At 40.3% G+C, this 23,335-nt stretch overlaps 1 protein-coding gene across 6 annotated transcripts in view; it reads left to right on the top strand.

Moving 5' to 3' along the window:
- The first annotated feature begins 14,440 nt into the window (after window positions 1–14,440).
- Window positions 14,441–23,335, top strand: part of MAST4 (microtubule associated serine/threonine kinase family member 4) — a 210,049-nt gene continuing 201,154 nt past the window's right edge. For 4 of the 6 annotated variants that reach the window (XM_087927214.1, XM_087927213.1, XM_087927212.1 and 1 more), the window contains exon 1: window positions 14,567–15,148. In XM_087927214.1, the coding sequence (XP_087783340.1) occupies window positions 14,696–15,148 (453 nt within the window). In that variant the 5' untranslated portion in view covers window positions 14,567–14,695. Of the gene's footprint in view, window positions 15,149–23,335 lie in introns of all 6 variants that reach the window. The other 2 variants (XM_087927216.1, XM_087927215.1) reach the window with 2 other exon arrangements.

The raw sequence follows: 23,335 nt of genomic DNA, 5'->3' as shown, positions 1-23,335 counted from the left end.
GTATATTATACATTAGTTGTATGTTTGAAGCTTGGGTTAAACTAAATTTATTTGACAGCTTTCTTATTACAACCTATAGAAAGACTGATGGTTTCTCAATCATTAGGTGAGTGAATTCTGGCAACTTTGTTTTTAATTCACTTTCGCTGTATGTAGATATGCACAGATTAATTTATCTGTAATTATCTCTTCATCTTTTAGCTTAAAATAAATTCTGTTTATTATGTAATCAGCAATTCTGAACAAATCTTGTATTGCACTAACCCTTTGTGATTTCAGTCATAAAGCTGGGTTGGGATAATCACATTTTTCATCCAGTGCAAGGCTAGTTTTGTTTCTTGTGCTGCACATACTATTGCTTTATCTTTCAAGATTATTATACTCACTGAGGGCTTTGCTGTTAATCTCACAATTGAAAACTGAGTGTTATGAAATTTTCAGAGTGATTAACATGATCACTGAAATACTGCTCATGTTTTCATGTAGAAATACTTGTGAAAGATGACACTAATAGCTTAGATAATAGCATTGCACTATTAGCATCGCTGTGTTGAAGATCTTCAGATAAAATGTTATTTAGTGATTGTTACTTTTTTTTGTAGAGTATTTCAGCAGGTGACAGTTCCTAGCTGACCATGATGGGCTTAGAGTAGAGTTGAGCTTGGTTAATATTTGAGAGACTACATGGAAATGCCCAGACTAGACACTAGACCAAGAAGTTGAACAATACCCAAGAATAAGACAATGAGAGTTCACTCTTGTATCACTGCCAAGAAGATTGCATTAATATCAGTAATTCTTTACCTTGGCAATTTTAAGATGTATCGATTCAACTCCCAGAAACCAGAATGCTGGGTGGAGAATTCTGGGAGTTGAAGTCCATGCATCTTAAAGTTGCTAAGGCTGAGAAACACTGATATAATCAATGAAATCACCAAGATATGACCTTGGCGAAAACAATATTTGCTTTTACTAATTGTTGAGTTAAATTTAATTTTACACTTCTAGCTTCCTTCTGACCTAGAAGGATACTTGAACTTTTAACAAGGACTAGCTGATGCAGTCATGTGTGTAAATTGTAAACACGTAACATGAAATGTCGATATTTTTGTTGGATGAATCTTTCCAGGGTATAGCCTAGAGTGAGATAGGAACCCCAGCAGACACATGAGATAGCTTAACAAATAATACCATTCCCCATCACAATAATTGTATCTGACTTTCTGAAAGAACAGTATTCTGCAAAAATATTGTGTATCTTTATTGTTTTGCCAAATGCTCTTTAATTTTAGTTGACATATTATTTCATCGTATCCTTTATGAAGTTAAATTGAAAAGTTCCCCACAGAGTCTAATCATTTATAAATAAAATACCTACCAAAGTTCAGAAAGTTAGTTCTATTCACTTGTTTCTAGGGATCTCTTTAATTTAAGTATGTCTTGTAGAGCTGTAGCTTAAATTTATCCAGTTAGGACCAGGAACACTCAAAACCTTTCATTATTTTCTTTTAAAACTTCAATATTCATATGAAGTTCTCAAGAATGACAGGCTTTTACTGCAAAATTGCTTTTGAAAACTTGAAGACATTTATTTTGAAAAATCTGGTTACTGAAAGAATCAAAGTAATAGAACTGTTATCTATAAATATATTTAATCTATGTCCTTAATAGAATTTTGTTGGAAAAAAGCACATTAAAGATTGAATAAGACAGCATGCCTATTGAAATACTTTTATACGCAGATTTAATGCATCATTTTCAACAGCCTGCTGTAATATATTTAATGAATACATGCAGCTTTCATGGATATGATGTTTAATATTCTGAGAAGGAATATAATAGTACATCTGTGAAAGAAATAATATATTCTCCTTTCTGATTATTATTATTAATATTATTATTATTGTTGTTGTTAGTATTATTATTATTATTATTATTAGTAGTAGTAGTAGTAGTAGTAGTAGTAATAGTAGTAACTTCGTTTAAAATGCATCACAGTGCTTTTTGGCAAAAGTTATCTGAAGGTAACTAATTTGGTAGGAGCCCTATGGATGGGATTGCCATGGACAGGACCTTATATTTCACCATTCCTATTTTTCTTTAATATCCGTAAGTTCTCATTTTCAGTACAAATACAATACATTTATATTGAATTGTAGTATGGTGCTTTGGATGTTAGAATAGGTAAAGAGAGTAAGTCTGCTGGAAAAATATTTCCCTGTGAGGCCCACAGAGGATGGATTTTGTAATACCAACACCGTGGACTTCGTAGCATTGTTGTACTTGCTAACTAACATAGTTATTTTGCTTTTTAATTTGGCTTATTTTTCTCTCTTTTTAAATGATGTGAATGGTTTTATTGATAACTTCTAACATACCTAAATTTCACAATATACACCTGTCTTTGTTCCCCAGGTCAGGATAGGATGGAAGTCTGGTATTCTGATAAGAAAAAGTGTTAATTTGTATCTGCTTAATCTCTCTGCGAACTCCAAATAACATTATGACTTTCCCCCCACATTAACATCTTAAATTTTACGCCCCTGCTTTCATCAACCTCATTTAAATGGACATGTGTGTTGTCACATGTAATATGTTTAGCTCCATGTAACTGAAGGATTACTTTTGTCCTGGCCAATCAACTTTTCTCTTGTAATTTCCTTCGATGTGTTAACTATAAAAGGGACTGAAAGCTAGATCCCGAGGTTCCCACTTTAAATGAGATAAATCTTTTTTAGTCAGAATGTTCTGAATAAATTATAATAAAATGATCTTCCTATTTTGGTCTGTTTCATTGGAAAGTATGCATGTCAAGTCATGAGTCTAGGAAGCCATATTTGGCTAAACTTCCTATCTTTAATTGTTGTAGTATGAGGCTTCTATATCAGTTCCATATATTTTTATTGGAGAATGTACTACCAAGGAGAATATTAATTTATATTAGGCAATTGGGCAATATTAATTTCATATTGGGCAATGTAGTATGAAGGAGAATATTAATTTCATATTAGATCTAAGAAAACAGATATGCATCTAGATCCAAAAAGTATATGGTCAGTAAAACCATAGTATTCATATATAGTTGGGATTTTTTAAAAACAGTTCATTATTTTGTAGCCTAGTTCACATATCATGCTGAGCCATAGGAGATCAATTCACATGTTACACTAAACCAAAAGCAATTATGTTATGTTTTATCATTATTTAAAATCAGGATATGCTATGTTTCTGGGATCTCTAAGGAGCTAATGATGGCTAATACAAATGCTTGGGATTTCTAAGAAAGTGACAAAATATTTATTTAGATAATGTAAAGTTTTAACAATATATATATTTATTTGCATTAGCAATTTAGTTGTCACTGCTTTTCTTTGTAGACATCCAGTGCAATCTGTAATGACATGAAAATGACAAAACCTGCATAACAATGTTATAATGTAAACATTGACCATTTCTACTTATGTCCCAACATATGATGCAAGTATGTTAGTCATATGATTTGTGTTGTGACATTACAACATGTTTTGCTGTTTGTCTCTCCTTGCTATGCAGTAGACAACTTCACTTTCCTTGAACTTTCCTTATACTTTCTAATACAAACTTATATCCGTTCATTTCGCTTTCATCAGATTTCAAACAGAGGATTAATTTGCTACATGGCTAATTTTCAATGTTTTTCTGATTTACATGTGTGATCCAAATGCAAAATTATAGAAAACCTGTGTTACATATTTGTCATGTACCATTGTAGTCTATTAAACATTTCATTGAGGAGATAACTAGGGCAAAGGACCTTAAGTTGAAGAGTAAAAGTGAAAATAAATCTGAATTTTTTTAAAAAGCCTAATAGCAATATGTGTGAAAGATGTGTAGCATTTCACATACCAAACACGTTGCTTCCTGCTTTCCTCTTATCTAGCTGAGCTACACTGAAAATCAAAATAGTTTTAATGAACCTTTTCCTACTGAGTTTCCTAATGAAATGTTTATATAACATGAGTGCAAATATTGGAGAATTAAAATGGAGGAATGCCAAGTATTATTTTTATTGCTTTTAAAAAAGTATTTGGAACTGATTGACACTATGGTGATTCCTTCAATGATGAAACCAGATAAAATATGGAGGCTTTTTTTCAAAGCTTTCTCAGCCCTGAACTCCAGTGATGTATGGCATCAAAAATGGACAAAGGAAACACCTGAATTTCCCAAACCAGTTTGGTTATGTTTAAAGGGGCAAATATGTATCATTGCTAATTGTGTAAATTGTAATTCAAAAACTGTTCCTGGGCCTATTGTCTAGTCCTGCAGAGTCTTATTTCTAATTCTGGTTTCTCTTTAGACTGCATTCATGTTATCTCACTGCTTGTCTCTCACCTTCTCACCTTTTCTAAAAAGACATTATTACTCAGCCTTTCCACTTCCATGTGCGGAAGTTGGAAATTAAGTGTTATTCTAATAAGGACCTATTAAGACAACTCAAATTATAGAGACAGAGGTAGATCACAGTTGTGCAAATTAAAACCTGAGAGCTCTTACAATATGCTACCAACCCATCTCCCTAAGTATAAGCTGGTTTCTTATATCATGTTAATATGATCAGAACTGCCATTCAAAGTAACCACAAATTAATTATTCAGTTAATTTCATACTAAGTTTTCATTTGGTACGGAGGAGCTTGGAATAATTAAGAAAGGAATGAAAGAAATACAAGTAGTCCTCGTTGAACACCCACTTGGTCATGACTGTTCCAACTTATGAGGTGCTGAACAAGGGGTACTTAGAAAGAATCATTGTAGGTGTGGCTGTCACAGTCTTCCTGCAGTCACGTAATCTTAATTTGTGTGTTTAGCAACTGGGTTGCAATTATATCATTGCAGCATCCCCATAGTCACACAATGACCATTGTCAACCTTCATTGCCGGCTCTCCACAAGCAAAGTGAACAGGGAAGCTGGCAAGAGGTTGCCAATGATGATCCCATGACCACAGAACATTGCACCCATGCAGGATTCACTTAGCAGAAAACGGGATTGCCTGAAATGCCATTGTAAATCAGTGCAGTCATGTGACATTAGGCTGGTTCCAGTTACTGTTGATAAGCATGGGCTACCTGTATAAGTAAACAATTTTCAGTCCTGGCATGAAGAAAATGTAAGGAACTGTTGCGATACCCTATAATGATTAGTTTCAATAGTCCTTTAGATAGCTAGTCCTATACCGTCTTTGACCTGGCTTATCTCAAAACACTGACACCTAGAAGAAAAAAGAAAGCCATTGTGCCAAATATAGACAGCAAACAATCTAGGCTTACAATCACATGAACAATGTATATCAGCCCAGTGTGGGTTTTAGTTGAATTATATATCTGATTTAACATGTCATTGTGACAGGCCAGATTGTCTTGTTAGTTGAAGAACACATGAAGCCATAGATTTATGAATTCCTTTCCTGGTTCTACAGTGGCACTTGGAAGGCCAAATGTTAATTATGGCTGGGGATTACCATCATTTATGACTTCATAGACTTGAGAGCTTCATGCTTTGTATGAAGCACCTCTGGTGTCTTTCTAAAAGTTTCAACGCTCTGGGGCTGTGGCATTTTGTTAGGTTTGTTACTTAGAATTAGTGGTGGTATTCTACCGGTTCTGGTGTACCAGTAGTGCCAAAGAGCATGCTCTGTTGTTGGGCCCACCCGGGCACCCATACTGACCTCTATTCCCTGCTTTTGAAGCGCAGCTGCTTTGCGCGGCACAGCAGATTGCCGTGCATCAGCTGCTGAAGCAACAGGGAGAGTGAAGGATTGCAGGAAGTGAGTCAGAAAGCCTCTGCGCCTGCACAAAGTGTGTGTTTGGTGTGTGCATGCAAAGTGTGTGCACGCATGCAAAGCATACCCACCAAGCCACGCCCACCGCACCGGTGGTGAACTTTTTTGAAACGCACCACTGCTTAGAATGCATTTTAAAACAAGAATGGGCAATCATTCCATTTTCTGAAACCTTCTTAAAGTTATAGTCTAGAAATGAGTAGTCTAGATGAAAAGTTAGGGCAAAATAGATCACTGTTTTAATGCTCCTTAAGCAATTTTATGTATAAGTCCTTTCAGTTAAGGATTAGTAAACTTACAAAATGATTTTATTTTCATATATGCCTCAAAGTAATTTATCTCAGATTAATTATACAACTAAATTATACATATGTGTAATTACTCTAATTATCATTGACATATAACTGACCATAATTTACTTCCTGTTCAATCACATACCAAAATCATATTACAATCATATTACTGCAATATACAATAATTTTTCATTATTAATTTTGATAGTCCTGACAAATTAAATGTTTGTTTTTTTTGCATTTTAAAATTTTGTCACAAAATCAGTTGTAGACAATACTGTAAATGTAAATCCTTTTTGCGATAGCAAATATTTCCCTAGGGTCAACTATAGAAGTCAGAAACAACCAGCTATGGGAGGAGAAAATGATGCACAATGGACATCTGAAAAGACAACAGAAGATGGAAAAAGCTGAAAATTCATTCTGACTTCAGGAATACACACTTCAGGCTACTCCTGGGTGTTTTTATAGTTACTGCTGGATTTTGAAATTGAACTGAAATTTGGAATCTCTATTCAGCCAGGACTAATTTATAACCATTTCAGTATTCTCTTTCAGTACAGAGTAAAATATATTGTTTCTAACAAATCCAAGTTGACAGCTTTGAATTTTAGTGGAAATGCAGATAAAGATAAAAATACTGTCAGATGCTGGCAGATGCTCTTTTCAAAAGGAGATAAGAGCAGAAATGTCCACAGGACCTAGCACTTATGTCAAGATGACAAAAGTAGCATTGGGCCAATGCAAGGCAATTGCCATGTAACATACGTGCAATGCCATGGTGCAAGTAGATCACAGAGTGTGAAGTGAGATGGGAGGTCTAATACTCTAGAGAAGTGGGGTAAGAAAAGACCCTTTTCCCATGTTGTTTTTAATTTGCTTTAGGGTTTCATTTAAATGGGACACAGTGGCTCAGTGGCTAAGACGCTGAGCTTGTCGATCAGAAAAGTCGGCAATTTGGCGGTTCGAATCCCTAGCGCTGCATAATGGAGTGAGCTCCTGTTACTTGTCCCAGCTTCTGCCAACCTAGCAATTTGAAAGCATGTAAAAATGCAAGTAGAAAAATAGGGACCAGTTTGGTGAAAAGGTAACAGCATTCCTTGCGCCTTTGGCATTTAGTCAGGATGGCCACATGACCACTGAGACGGCTTTGGACAGCACGGGCTCTTCAGCTTTGTAATGGAGATGAACACTGCCCCCTAGAGCCAGAAACAATTAGCATGTATGTGCGAGTGGAATCTTTACCTTTAGGGTTTTATTTGGCCCTCATTTTTGATTTTAGAAAATATCTCCAACTAGCTTTTTAAGTTAACTGTATTGTGCCTCACTTGAGAGCAATTCCAAAATTGCTGATATAAAAATTATATATCAAATGTGCTTTACAACTTGGCTTTCACCAGGTGTGAACTAATTTCAATTTTATTTGCAGAAAATATTAGTATAATGTCCCAAGATAATAAAAGCTTGAACAAACTATGGATCGGATAATTTACCTAGAAATGAAGCAAAAGAGAAATTGAAATAAAAAAAGATTTAATTTTTTTTTTAATTGTAGAAGATAACCTTGACAAATTAGGGTAATATTGGGAGAACCTTCATAGTTCATATTTGATCTTTACTTTAGGTCCATTCTTTAGCAATAATAATTGAACACTGAGATGTTATTTTAATTTTTGCTTCTACCTCTCAAACACTCATCAATATTGCTCTCAAAAACTGTAAACTCTCTCTGGGAGACTGATTTTAAAGTTGCCCAGTTTGAAAAACACTGATGTAAACAATAGGTGAGTTATTTTGGAAAGGAATATATTAACTTCAAAACCTTTCAATATTATTTTTATATATACTGTGTTTTTCACAAAATAAGGCCGGGCCTTTTTTTTTTGACCCCCGAAAAAACAGCTAGGCCGTCTTTTCAGGGGTGACTTAATTCTCCCCCCCCTTGCATCCTTGGGCGGGTGGTGATGGCTTGGGTGTTGACCTCAGCATTGGTGGAGCACTTCATATCGAGAGACCTTCCCCACCGTTGCTTTCCCTTCTCCCCGTGCTACCATGGCGTTTAGAGCAACGGCACAGCATTTGGTGCAGCCACGCAGCATTTGGCACAGCCATGCACGGCCAGCCAGGGCTCCTCCCTGCAACTGGAGCCCGGCGGAGACACTCAGCTTCAGGCGTTCCTGTTGCCGCCTTTCTTTCGCCTTCAAAGGCAAAGCCAATTCTTTTAAAAACAATGCCCTACTACTGGTACGACAAAGCCTCCCCTGCCTGAGAGGGTAGCCCAACCCCACGGGGGGAGGCGAATCTCCCAGGGCTGCAGCACAGGATCGGCTCACCCCGGGAGAAGCGCCCAGCCACCATCCCTGCCTGGCACCAGGCAGAGCGCGAAGAGCTTCGCCTGGGGCACCCAGCACAGCTGACAGGTGGACCCTCCTGCGTGGTGGTGGAGCTCTCACCAAAGCAGCGAGCGCCTCCCCACCAGACCCTCTGCTCATCCCGCCAGGGCTGCGCCAGAGCCATGTGGACTGGGCAGAGCCGGGAAAGCGAGCGGCGGGTGCGTGCCCGCCTGCCAAGAGAAAGAGCTGGGCCAACCTGAGCTTGGCTTCCTTCCCAAGTCCCTCCAGCCCAAACCTGAAGGGGCTACTAGGAGAGGCTGCCCGAAACAGTGATTGCGCCTACCCATCCGTGGACAGGGAGGCAAGGCGACGGCCTGTGCCGCATCCTCCTCCGAGCTGAGCCCCGCCGAGTGAGCACCTCTGCCCGATGCCCGTACCACTGCAGTGTTTGGAGTTGCTGGTGCATTTGGAGATGTGTGGGGATGGGGACGGGCTGAGCAAGGGGTGGAAAGGACAGGAGGCTTCGGTCTCTCTCTGCCGGACCCACCGACCAGAGAAGCAGCACTGCTGTCACCTTGCCTCCCTGTCCGCGGGTGGGTGGGCACTATCACTGCCTCGGGCAGCATCTCCTGTTGGCCCCTTTGGGTTCGGGCTGGGGGCTTGGGAAGGAAGCCAAGCTTGGGGAGGCCCGGCTCTTTTGCTTGGTAGGTGGGCGCACACCTGCGGCTCGCTTTCCCAGCTCTGCCCAGCCTGCACGGCTCTGGCGCGGCCCTGGCAGGATGAGCGGAGGGCCCAGTGAGGAGGCGCTTGCTGCCTTGGTGAGAGCTCTGCTGCCGGGCAGGAGGGCCTGCCTGTCAGCTGCACTAGGCACCCCAGGCTCTCTTCGCGCTCTGCCCGGCACCAGGCAGGGATGGTGGCTGGGCGTTTCTCCCGGGGTGGGCCGATCCTGCGCTGCGGCCCCAGAAGATTTGCCTCCCCACATGGGGTTGGGCTGCCCTCTCAGGCAGGGGAGGCTTTGTCATACTGGTAGTAGGACATCATTTTTAAAACAATTGCCTTTGCCTTCGAAGGCGAAGGGAAGGCGGCGATAGGAGCGCTTGAAGCCAAGTGTCTCTGCTGGGCTCCAGTTGCAGGGAGGAGCCCTGACTGGCCATGTGTGGCTGTGCCAAATGCTGCGTGGCTGCGCCAAATGCCATGGTGTTGCTCTAAGCACCGCGGCAGCATGGGGAGAAGGGAAAGCAATGGTGGCAGAAGGTCTCCCAATACGAAGTGCCCCACCAATGCCGAAGTTAACGCAGGCAGCACCATATCCAGGTATGCAACAAAAGTACTTCCTAACGGCAAGCCCCTCCCCGCCACCCCCCCCATTTCGCATGTTTAATATATACCTTAATTTGGGGGGAGGGGCTTAATTTGATTTTATGCCTATAAAACGTGCTGGGACTTCCTATTGGGGGACGCCGTATTGTTGGAGAAACAAGGTACTATGATAATCAACTCAGAGGAGATTGCTGTGAAGTCAGTACAGGTAGTCTTTGACTTGTAACAGTTTATTTAGTGAACATTCAAAGTTACAACAGCATTGAAAAATGTGACTTATGACTGCTTTTCACACTTACAACTGCTGCAGTATCTCCATGCTCACATGATCAAAATTAAAATGCTTGGCAATTGACTCATATTTGTAGACCGGTGCTAGGTCCCAAGGTCATGTGATCACCTTTTGTAATTTTCTGACAAGCAAAGTCAATGGAGAAGCCAGATTCATTTAACAAATTGGTCATTAATTTATCAGCTTCAGGGATTCACTTAAGAACTGTGGCAGGAAAGGTCGTAAAATGGGGGAAAACTCGCTTAACAAATATCTCACTTAACAACAGAAATTTTGGGCTCAATTGTGGTTGTAAGTTGAGGACTACCTCCTGTACAGTGTGTGCTAAGTGCCAAGTTTTACCTAAAAAGTCATAAGTAAGATTTACATCTCATTATGCCTTCAGGATTCCAGACTTCACAAAGAGGCAGAAAATTGGTGATACATGTGAAGTTGTGCTGTTGTCTGGGAGTAACAATATTCAATATAGCAGGTCTTATATCTGCATAAACATAGAATGCCTTGCCCATCATGGATACCTGAGGTTTTAGTATCATTAACAGTTCAGAATCTAAACCACTTTAATGTATATTAACTGGCCGCAGTAGCAGTAACATAAGACAAAACTTTAATTTAAATTTCTGGGATGGCAGACTTTCAATATGTAAACTATCACTGTACTCTTTTAAGAGCTTCTGTGGCAAAGCGGTTAAAATGCAGTACTGGCTACTTCTGCTGACAGCCAGCTGATTGCAATTTGGCAGTTCAAATCCCACCAGGGTCAAGGTTGACTCAGCTTCCACCCTTCCAAGGTGGGTAAAATGAGGACCCAGATTGTTGGGGCCAATAGGCTGACTCTGTAAACCACTTAGAGTGGGCTGTAAAAAGCATTAAAAGCACTATATAAGTCTAAGTGCTATTGCTATTTAATATTTTTCTAAGCAAAATATAACTGCTATAATTTATTTTACATTTTTGTTCAAATAATATCCAGATTGAACAGCATTATGATAGTTTTAACACTTGCTGCATATTAGAAAAAGTGTAGTATTCATGGATTCCTATAATTGTTTCTTTTATTACACTAAAGAAAGATGCAGAATGAATTTTCCTAAAACATTTTAAAATTATGGAGACACATTGATTGGGATTACACAATTTATTGCTTGGCTTATATTAATGTGTTTACTGCTAATATGTGGTTATGTATGGTTTAAATAATAATTTATGGACTAATATATTGTTCAAAACAGTCTATTGTGGTTTATTCAATAAACCAGGTTTAAACTATGTTTTTATGTAATATAGGCATCCAAACACCATCTTGGAATTTACAACTGAAGCATTATTTATTTTTGAATGGTTTGGCTATTCATATAGTACTTTTCTTCTTTCTACTATCTCTTCATGGTTGAGACACAAGGTTAATGGATGCTGTAACTTTAAGATGCTCCACCCACCTGAGTACACAGCCTTTTGAATTCAGTAGGATTTACTTTTGATCACAGGACTGTACAATTAGCTTGATTCCAAACTCTGGTGTACTCAGTAAGCTATGTGGTAAAACAGAATGTTGATTCAAAAGTGCATTTTTTTCATTACTTGTAAACTCAGATTGCTAATGGAGAGCTGTGCTGAAGCTGAGCTTTCAGTGCTGAAGAATGCCTGCTGAAGCTAAAACAGGGGCGTCAAACTCACGTCGTCACAGTGGCATCATGTGATGTAGCACGACTTTCCCTCCCTTCGCTAAGCATGGCATTCCCGGCCATGGGCGTGGCCAGTGCGTGACGCATCCAGCCTGCGGGCTGGGAATTTGACATCCCTGAGCTAAAAGGACAAATAGGAAACAAAAAAACAACAACACAATAATATTTCCTTGGGCCAGTTAACTAAATGACTGCAGTCAACTTCACAAAATACTTGATGTTTATACAATATAACAAAGTAGTTTTTAACAGAGTAACGATTTTAATTCCAATTTTAGAAACCTAAGAAGCATCCTTAGGTCAATTTAGACATTGTGTCCATATAGATCAGTGTGTTTATTCTGACTGGCAGTGATAGAAGTCTCAGTTACTCGACCTATCAAAGCCCTTTAAATAGAAATTACAATTACATGTGCTTTCTCACTGAGAAATGTGTTCTATGTTGATTCTAGCTTCTCTTTTTAATACTAGTTTTTGCTGAATAAAAAAGTAAATAAAACTACCACAAATAAATATTGTGAAAAATGTCATTTTGAGCATTATAATCATTATAAAAGAATGAGGTTTCTTAAAACCAAGGCAAGTATAGTACCTTTGAAATGTTAGTGCTTCTTTGATGAAAAATATTAAGGGAGCCTGTCTAAACCTTTTGATATATTACTTTCAAAGTGATCACCTGGAAAGGACACCAAGTCTTCATTCTCGTAGGAGTATTAACACATCTCAATTAGTTACTATTTTCTGAATTTATGCAATATTTCGAAGTATAAATCAATCAAAAGGGCTGCATTTACACAACAAATGAAGTCACAAGATAAGAGCATAACCATGGCTAAGCACTAATCAAGTTTACATGTTGGACAACTGTAAAGCTAGGTCTTTACCTGAGTTGATAAAAATATGAAACCTGTATACTGTCAAGCTATTGACAGTAATTTTGGAACTTGAAGGGAAAATTTCAAATTATCATGATGCATTATCACCATTGTATTAATTTATCATTCTCAGTTTTTCTGATCCTCTCCATAGCATCTGAAACATATTGTATTTGCTCTGTTCATACTACCCCAAAATTGATTTCTGGAAGACCTCAATTGTGATATATGACTTAGAGAACTCTGGATGAAATCTATATGCTACATTCTAATTCCTGAATATTTTTTTTAACTAACTTACATTCTCATTCTAAAAACTATTATAATTTTTTTGGCCTAATAAAAACATTAGCAGGACCAGATTCATACAACTATTATAATATTAAGGGGTTTAGAAAGCCCAAGAAGTATCAGTAAAAAGAGTTGAATATCCCTGGATTGCAAAAAGAAAACTAAAAGGAGACATGATAGCAGTGTATAAATATATAAAATGTTATGTAAAATTAAGAGGTTAAAATCCAGTAGCTTGAAATGAGAAGACCAGAGATCCAGATTCTTCACGATCAGAGCTAATAAGAATAACACTTTGACTAGATCTCTCTTTCCCAGGAAGATTTCAAAGGGGCTGGACTTTACTGGATATGCAATAGTGATTCTAATTTTCTTAAAAGATAGAGAAACTGTTGATTTCATCATTGTTCATTTGGAAGTGTGTCCATGTACCTAGGAAAAGAACAGAATGGGGGGTATTGGAGAGCAGCTTTTAAAGATAGGATCAAGGAAGTAGCATTTTGGTCAACTGTGCTTCATATCAAGTAGGTAAATGGATAGGTTTCCAACACAGCAACAACCCTAATATGCCAATAACAAAGACTTCCTGAGACAGGAACATGATCCACTTGGTTTCTGACATATGCTTGGGATTTTGTCTATAATATGATGGGCAATTCTGCCATGTTCCATTGAGCTTTAGTGATAACAAGGATGCTGAATGCCATTGTTATCTGGCGACACACCTTAATGCTGCCGCGACTGAGAAACACTGGCATTTGGCAGAAGATGAAGAGTGAGTTTGCTTAGAGACAGGTACAAGGTTTAGGCTTACATTGTAGCCAAAAGGGTAGCCAAAAAGTGATAGACATCCACACGTATAGATTAACTGTAGAATTGTCCAGAATGACTGACTATTCTGTTTGTGGAGGATTGGGGAGGATGATGCTGTGACAGGTTTGCAAAAAAATAAAAAATAAAAATAAAATTGCTTGATGAAGTTGTTGTTCCACTTCGGAATGCACTTTGTTAAATCCCAGGAAATGGGATCCCTGAATAAATGCAGTTCGCTGTTGCGCTCTGCAGCTTTCTTAATAAGAGCATTAAAGCGGTATGTTATGGACGACTTCTCAGTCTAAGCCTCCTACCTGGGATTCCCAGGTGTGGATTTGGAGGCTTCGGACTCTTGGATATCCAAGGACCCTAACCATAAACTATCCGGGCAGCACGTTCAGAAGTCCCCGCTTTATGACGACCAAGAGGGGCGTGCTCCGACTTTAGGGCGCTCAGGAGCCCTCCCGCGCGTTCTCCCTTGCCGGCGACTGCTGCAGCTACAGGTTCGTGCTCCTGTTACCTGCGGCTTCCCGCTCAGCCGGCTCGGGATTACCTACCCCCCCGCCCGCCCCTTAGCAGGCCCGCCCATCATCGCCGCCTTCGCCATTGACTGCGTGGACAGCCCATCTACCTCGCCTATTGCCAGGAGGCGGGTCCGCGGAAGGCAAGAGACGCCTCCCGGGCTGTCTGAGGACTCGGTTGCGCGCCGAGAGCTCTCCGGGAGCCCGCGCAGAGTTTCCGAGCCGCTGGCGCTTGACGAAAGGTGGCCGAGGTGGGATGTCGCTGCCACCGGGCGACGTCCCGGTATAGCGGGGCGCGGCGGCGGCGGCTCTGTTGGCGTTTTTCCCTTTCCGGCGGAGGATGCCTCCGGTGTTGATGCCGCCGGCGGAGGCGGCCGGCTGACTTTCTCCTCCGAACCCACCCAAGGCGGTGGCGGTGGCGGTCTTCCCCCCGCACTTAGAGGGGCGGCGATGGGCAAGAAAGTTTCCGCGGCGGCAGCGGTGGAAAAGGAGGAGGTTGAGCGGAGAGAGGAGGGAGGCCAGCGACTCTCGCCCTCTTCTTCCAGCTCCGGCTCGTCCCCCTCGTCGTCAGACTCCCAAACTCTTTCCGAAGAAGGCGAAGCTGGCTCTGCCGCCCCTCCAGCCAGCCGGGGCGGTTTCGAGCGGGCGGATCCCCACCGACGCGGCGGTACCTCCCAGCTGCAGGGACCAGGAGTGGAAGCGTCGGGCGCCCCCGCCACGTTACCTTCGGTCTCCCCTAGCGCCGGGAAGGAAGGCGAGGTGGGAAAGGAAGGATGCGCGGCCGGCCGGCGGGAGAGCGAGGAAGAGGACGACGACTCGGGTAGCCCGGGCGGTCTAGATGGCTGCGGGGGCGCCCGCCCTCGTCCCGAGACGGATGCCTCGCTGGAAGAGCAAGACGAGGAGGTGGGAGATATCAGGGTTTGGAGAGGCGGCGCAGGGACAGGGCTTCGGGCGGCTGTGCCCCCTCCGAAAAGAGCGGGAAGATCCAGGCTGGCTCCTTCCGCCTGGCGGTGGCTGCCGGAGGCCAGAGGTGGCGGGCGGGCAATGACCTGGCTTGTCTGGGGAAGGAGGAGGGCAGGAGAAAGCCACCGCCGGCCGCGGCTGCCCTGCCTGGCTCCTTCGGGGCGGCGGGAAGCGGCTGCCAAAGGCGGGATCCCTGTCTCGTGTTGACGGTCGGGTGAGCCTCTTCCTAATTGCCTGAGTGGGCTGTGTGTTTGTACGGGGCGTTTCTCCTTAATTACCCTCGAAACCGACCGCAAACGAGGCTCTGCGAATCGCTTCTCCGCCTCTCCGGGTTGGGCTTGGAGCCCGTGGACGGCGGTTGTCCTCTTCCATCTCAGGGGGGAGCTTGTTGAATGGGGAGAGAGGGGAAGGCGGCAGTCGCCGGCGCCCCGCTTAGATGGGGGGGGTACGGTGGCCCCTGCGACGGCCGGAGTGGCGAGTCCATTCCTGACACGCTTGGTGGTACTTTGGGGTCGGCGCTTCATTGGCGCTATTGGGAGCCCAGGCTCCTTGGGAACGGGATAATGCTTTCTAGAACAGGGGTCTCCAACCGTGGCCACTTTAAGCCTGGAGGACTTCAACTCCCAGAATTCCCCCAGCCTGGCTGGGAGTTGAAGTCCTCCAGGCTTAAAGTGGCCAAGGTTGGAAACCCCTGTTCTAGAAGGAAAAGTGGGCTTGTCTCAGGAATTTCCAGGGCTACCTTCCAGGGAGGAAGTGGTAAATTCCACAGGGAGCTGCATTTAAAGTCATAAATACAAGACTCCTGTGAAGGTTCAGATACTTTCTGTGGAGTGAGGCTCCAGAGAGTCCTGAGAGGTGGATGATCTTGGCCAACGGGCCTGAAATTGAGGTGTGCACATCTTTTAAATGCAAACAAACAAGCACTGCTTAGATGAACCGCTTCACTGGATTGCAGGCTTAAAATATATTTGAAGTGTTTTCTGCAGGGGTGGGATTCAATTTTTTTAACAACTGGTTCTGTGGGTATGGCTTAGTTAGTGGGAATGGCTTGGTGGTCATGTGACTGGCTGGGTGTGGCCAACTCAAAACATCACTCACATCGAGGCACACATCTCCTTGCCTGGCCTCTCATGACTGTGGGGATGCTGCAACAGTCGTAAGTGTGAAAAACGGTCATAAGTCATTTTTTCAGTGCCATTGTAACTTTGAATGGTCACTCCACACAAGCAAAGTACCAACAAAGGAGGAAAAAAAAAACTTCCAGAGAAGTTCCAGAGACAGGATGTCTAGTTTTATCAAGAATGTAATAAGGGTTAACGGAGAGGTAGTTTCTGTAAGCAACACCAGAATGTTTCCTTCCTACCTTCCTTACAGGATTAGGCCAGTAATTTCTTCTAACAACCAGTTCTCCAAACTGCTTAGAATGTTAACAACCTGTTCTAGTGAATAGGTGCGGACCTGTAGAATCCCACTCTTGGTCTTCTGTCTCCCCATTGTAGAGAAAGACTTAGAAGATAGGGAAAGAGAATTTAAGGCTCAATCCTGATAAAAATAAAAACTTCTAGTGAAACATGATTCTTGGTGATTTGCATGAACACGTCCATGCAATGTGTATGTTGGGGGAGGACCTTTTGGCTCATGGTCCCACTTGGAGAGCATGCAATCTAGTATCCTTAAGGTGGCCCACTGTTGTGAAACTGGACTGATTAGAATGTAAACCAACATATGGTTATAAATATTTTCATTCTGACTTAAATTACCTTTTTTCCTGTGGACTTAGGTCTGTGAATTGATTTAGAGAAGATTTCATTTATCAGATGCTTCAGAGTTATGGCTTTTCACAGGATATATTCTGATGGCTATAAACAGGAAGTGTCAAGCATTAAATGCCTTGTTATAGCTGTAGAAAGGCAATTACCGGTAGATATGATAGCCCTGCTTAGAAATGATTTTTTTGCATAACTGAAAACTGTGTGTCTTTTGGTTGTTGGCACGACTGACATATTTGGCATGAGAAACTATGGTTTTTATTTTAACTATCCTAAGGATAGTGGGTTTCAATTTTTCCCACAGTATCTAGCTACATGCGTTGCCATTTCCTTCTCCTGTTTACAGATTTTCCACTTGTAGCCTGGAATTTCTTTATCGACTCTATGGAGTTGCCAATCAGAACTCTTTATCTCTTAGCTTTTTGAAATCCGTCAACACCGGCCAAGTTTTCTCAATATAACCAGGTGTCAGTCATGAAACCTCTTATCAAATGCTAGGACCCAATTCCACAATACTAAACTTTAATGCCTATTTCTTAAACAGCAGAAGATGGGAATCTTCTAGTACAGTGTCTTCAATTTAAACACTTCAGACTGAATTGTGTTTATTGATCAAGTTACAGCTTTCCTAGAATTTGAACAAAAATCAGTAATAGCAATAGCACTTAGACTTATATATCGCTTCACAGAGCTTTACAACCCTCTCTAAGCTGTTTACAGAGTCAGCATATTGCCTCCAACAATCTGGGTCCTCATTTTACTGACCTTGGAAGGATGGAAGGCTGAGTCAACCTTGAGCAGGTGACCTGAACTGCCAAATTGTAGTCAGCCAGCAGTCAGCAGAAGTAGCCTGCAGTACTGCATTCTAACCACTGGCCCACCATGGCTCTTAATCTTGCTTTTTAGAATTTATTAATCCTGCTTTTTAGAATTTATGCCTGTTTATTCATTGTACTTCACCATAGCTATTGGATAAACCATAACCTTGGTTTGCATGACACATTAGACCACGGATGTCAAACTGATTGCATCACATGATGTGTCATGACTTTTTTGCCTTTGCAGAGCTGGGGTGGGCCTGGCCTACACATGACACATCTGGCCCACAGGCTGCCAGTTTGACATGCCTACATTAGACATAGATTACAACCAAGAAAGGCTAGGTTCACCAAAACCAAGCCAATCATTTGTAGCTTAGTGTGTTCTCTGAATCAGGGCAGTGTCAAAAACATACTACATATTCATGCTGCAGTAATCTTGGAAGATTTTGAGTAATGTGGATTAATGACTGACTTTGTAATTGACAGATCTGTTGAGTGTAATAATATGCCTGGACATGCTCTTTGTACATTTGAACTTGCTACTTCTCTAAATGTCTATAAAACAATGTAGAATTTTCTGAAGGGGAGAACAAAGGGATAGGACCACAATGGAGTTTTCCCCCCAAGAGGTTTAGTAAGCTGAATTGTTCCTTTGAGCTAGATAAATATGTCTTTTCTTAACGTGGTCTAATAAATATGATGTGTAAACGTGTATATCAGGGGTATATATTTTTTTCAGCAAATGACCTGAGTATTGTAAGGGATATTTGCAATATCTGTATCTTGGGTATAGGATGAGAGTGAAAGTCCATTCTCCAAGCTTGTGGGTTGGTTTCCAAACATTTCGTTACCAGGCTAGGTAACATCTTCAGTAGAGTTTAGGGGATGTCAGTGTTCTTCTGTTTATAAGGGCTTCAGAGGTGGGTGTGTCAAGTGAGGGCATTGTGATGGGTCTTGTGATAGGGAGGTTACATCAGGTTGGGGTCATTGGTGAGGGGATTGCATGGGTTGGTTGAGGGTCAGTGCTGTCTCTGGTTGGCTGTGTGGTTATTTTGGATCTGGGGGGTTCATAGGCTGGTTGTAGGTCAATGTGTCTTTTGATGGAATTGCTTGTAGAATGCCAGGCTTTGATGGACAGATGAATGTGGTGGGTGGGTAGTGTGGCTGATTATTTTTGGGTTGTTCTAATCAAACTGGTGCTGTTTGGTGTCAATGTGGGAAGAGATTAAGGATTTGGGATCGTGGCATTTGGCTGCCAGCCAGTGTTTGTGGATCCTGGTTTTTTAATTGACATGATGTTTGTCCAACATAGAATTGGTTGCACTGGTCACAGTTGATTTTGTAGATTACATTGTTTCTTTCATCCTTCTGGATCTTTGGTTCTGGATAATTCCTGGAAGAGTGTGGTTGAGGGTTTGTGGGCTATTGCTATTCATACAGGCTGGAAGATTCTGGCTGTCATTTACAACACCCTTTTGTGTACAGTAGAGTTAATTTTTGCGTGGTGGTTGGCTGTGTGGTGTGGTGGTTTAGGTGCTGTGTGTCAGAATATAAAGTTTTTTGGATAGCCATTACAGAGAAAGATGTCAAGCAGCCATTTCTTTTCTGCTTTTCTTAGTATTGTGGTGCTTCAGTATGTTCTGGCCCTTCTGACAAGTGTTGGGACACAGCTTCTTTTGGGTGAGGTGGGGTGGTTGCTTGCAAAGCTGAGGATCTGATTGTCTTTTCTTTGCATGTGAATTTGATCCCAGGGAGGAGATGGTATGAGGAGATGGTATGTTATTGAGGAGATGGTATGTTTCTTCAATTTGGGAGCGTTTGATGATGACGAAGGTGTCATCGACATAGCATGTCCAGAATTATGGTTGGATGGTGTGTAGAACTATGGATTTGAGTCATTGCATGATTACTTTTGCTATTAGGTCTGATATGGGTGATCCCATCAGGGTATCTTGTACTTACTTATAGATTTTCCCATTGAACTTGAAGTATGTGTTGAGGCATAGATCCAGGAGTTTCATGATGGTTTCTGTGGGCATGTTCTGTAGGCATCATCTTTGTAGGTATGGTGTTTAGTGAGTAGGTGGTATATGGTTTATTTAGCCAGGTCATTGGCAATTGAGGTGAAGAGAGTGGTGACATTGAATAAGACCATGATTTATTCCTTGTTGGTCTTGGTATGTTTGATGCATTGGAGAAATTGTTCTGGGGAGTTTATTGAGTGATTGAGTCATTGACCAGGTGTCTGAGTTTCCTTTGAAGGGTTTCTCCTAGTTTGTATGGGTGTAAGGGGATCCTGTTCTTGTTTATTTTGTTGTAATAGATATTAAAATGAGATATATTATTTAAGTCAGTTCATTTGGTTTTATGAATGTTAATATTTTCAAAAGTCTGACCACTAAACCTCCAATGTATTTTAACTTTCTTTAAGAGCTACAACTTCAATAGATTTCTCAATGAAAAAACGAATGTTTAAATATTTCAAATGAAAAGCATATATGTTTTTGTTTTCCATTACTCCAGTCCTTCCCACATTCTTATCCAGCTTAAAATGGATAGCAGATCAATGGAATCTGGTTTCACATTGAAGGAAGTTCATGCTGATGTGATAACTTTAGTGCCTTGCTTCATAAATTAGTAATTTCTTTTTCTGGGTGTAGAATTTTATTCTGTCTGCATTAATTATTTGAAGTCACTTTGCAGTTTGGTTTCCAACGTGCAGTTACAATTGTGTACTTTTAAGTCAGCACATTTGTTTTAGCTGAAACTGAGCTATAAATGTTCCTTCTGAGGGCATTCTGAGATATCAGATATAAACAAACCAGTATGTACATAGAACAGAATGTTTTCTGGGTTTAAATAGAATTATCAAACTTTGCCTTCTCAAAAAAAAATATTTGCCTACCAGTGTTAACAAACGTGCATTAAATGTAAAGCATCACATTCTAAAACTACACATCACTATTTGGGATAGAAGAAGTTATAACAGAGAAAAGAGCTATTTGTTCATAACTTCAATAATTCAAATCTGGCTAGAGTTCTTATAAATATGGATTTCAGAAATGTATGTTCATGTGTTTCTATGATCTTATTTTGTGCTAATCTATTAATGAATAGTAACCTACGTATATGGAAAGAATTCTATTATGCATCTTTAGCTGGTACACTGTAATTCACTCTAAAGGGGATTCTACTGCTATATTGTTATTATAAATATTAGTAGTAAAATTTTAAATGCAACTCCTATTGCATATTTGATTTGAAAGTGAATCCTAATCCTAAGAGTGAAAACTTTTGAATTAGAATAAAGTATCTGAATAATTTCTTCATGCTTGCATATAAAGTAATGTAGTCCTATGAATTAAGTTTTAGCACTAGGAAAGTAGTTGGAAGTAGTGAGGACAAGGCTTATATCTTCTCAGTGTTAGGTAGAAGACCACCATAAGTTCTCAGTGGTGAAATGGCCCTAGATAAAATGATTCATAAATGATTAATTCAGCTGTGAGAGCTGAAAGAGGTATAATATTTGTTCATTACAGATCTAATTGTATATGGTTACAGAAACTAGTATATATTATTAGCAATATGATTTTTTGAAGATGGGGTTATTTTGGAGTATCTGAGGTTAACTACGAGATTGGGTTGTACTAACTTTAAAGGCAAATGCTTTGTATGAATCGGTTTTGAATATAGGACTTGTGTATAGCTCCCTAAACCATACATGTTTTTTCCTGCAATTGTGTAGCAATTGTATTGTTATAAGGAACAGCAGTCATGTGTGGGTGATACTTGGCTATATTTATTTTAGTGTAATTTTTATATGAAAAAATAAATGTACAAGTATGTATAAAGCATAGTTAGACACACCGTTAAAATGAGGATAAAACTGGTACTTATAATATTTGACTATTAGATTTTTCTCTTCTAAGCAATAATGCAACCCATAATTTTGAAAGCATCTTGGTGGAAGAAGATAAATACTAGGAAATATAAGAAGCTTGCTATTTGGAGAAAAGAGTAAATCTTTGTTTCTACTCTGTGTACTAATAAATGCAAGATCTACGTGGAGAGAAGATCTAATGTACATGTTCGGTTCCCATATAAGGAATTTATGAATCATGTTTGGTTAATAAATCATTATTGTCCAAGTTCATTTTTTCCTTGCTAATACAAGTTTCAAAAATATAGTAGTGAGAATTAAAATGTAGTTTGCAAATTATCAGTAAACGATAGAGAAATAATGAACATTATGCTTGGTATAATTTTCAAAATCAGTTGATACAGTGATCTTGTATTTTTATGTAATAATACTTACCTTAGGAAGTAAATGTATCCTCAGTTTGTTAAACAGAGACAGTACAGGTAATCCTCGACTTACAACAGTACATTTAGTGATTCTTCAAAGTTACAAAGGCACTAAAAAAAGAGGACTTGTTACCATTTTTCAAACAACTGTTGCAGCATCCGCATGGTCAGGACTCATATTTATGACAATTGCAATGTCCCTGGGAGGTCATGTGATCACCTTTTATGACCTTCTTACAAGCAGAGTCAATTGGGGAAGCCAGATTCACTTAGCAACCATGTTACTAACTTAACAGCTGTAGGGATTCAGTTTACAACTATGGCAAGAAAGGTCATACAATGGTGCAAAACTCACTTTATAACTCTCAGTTAGTAACAGAAATTTTGGGCTCAATTGTGGTCATAAGTCGAGGACTATATGTATATTATGCCCATTGTCAACAACAATTTGCAAGAAACATAACCTACACATTGAACAGCTAGGATGACACAGTTAATAAATGTTTTGCTTAGCAACAGAAATGTTGGGCTCAATTGTACTTATAAGTCGAGGACTACCTGTATTCATTCATATATTCTTTGAAGCCACACTAGAAGTAAACTACGGTATTAACTCTTATTACTTGTACTTAATCATCAAACAGTTTCAGATGTTTACAGCTTCTTTAAAATGATGACCTATCATGTTTTGATTGCTGCTATTTTGTATAAGACAAGCTTAATTCAAGGAAGGCTGACCAAGTTTAAATGGACTAAGTGTGCTGTATTATTCACTTAAGAAACATGTAACATGTAGCTCTTCTTTATTCTTTGTCTGCCCTGAATGACTATTTACATGGATTTGAAATTAATGGCCAGCTTTTGGTACGCTATTGAACATCATCCACTTTGGTAAAAAAAAAAACCCACCTATTTTAGCTTTGATTAGATATTTCCTGTGTAGGAAATATATATCATGATACATTAAAGCGTGTGGATGGGTGGATGGATGAATGAATGAATATGATTGGCAATATAGTGACAAATGATGGGTCCTTTTGGTCATGCTTCTAAGGAAGAGCTGAGGATTTTTCAGAGTACTAATAGTGCATATGATGGCTAGAATAAAGCCTTTGGAACATTTAATAACCGGTGTTCCATGCAGGAAAAGAAAATGTGAAGCTTCATAGAATTGTAGTTGAAGCAGGAACATAACAAAGCTTCAGCACAATAAAAAATGAAATGTATGGATT

This window comes from Pseudonaja textilis, chromosome 2 (genome assembly GCF_049901715.1).
Source record: "Pseudonaja textilis isolate UNSWEBS1 chromosome 2, rPseTex1.2, whole genome shotgun sequence".
Lineage (NCBI taxonomy): Eukaryota > Metazoa > Chordata > Lepidosauria > Squamata > Elapidae > Pseudonaja > Pseudonaja textilis.
This window is presented reverse-complemented; position numbering and strand designations above follow the sequence as displayed.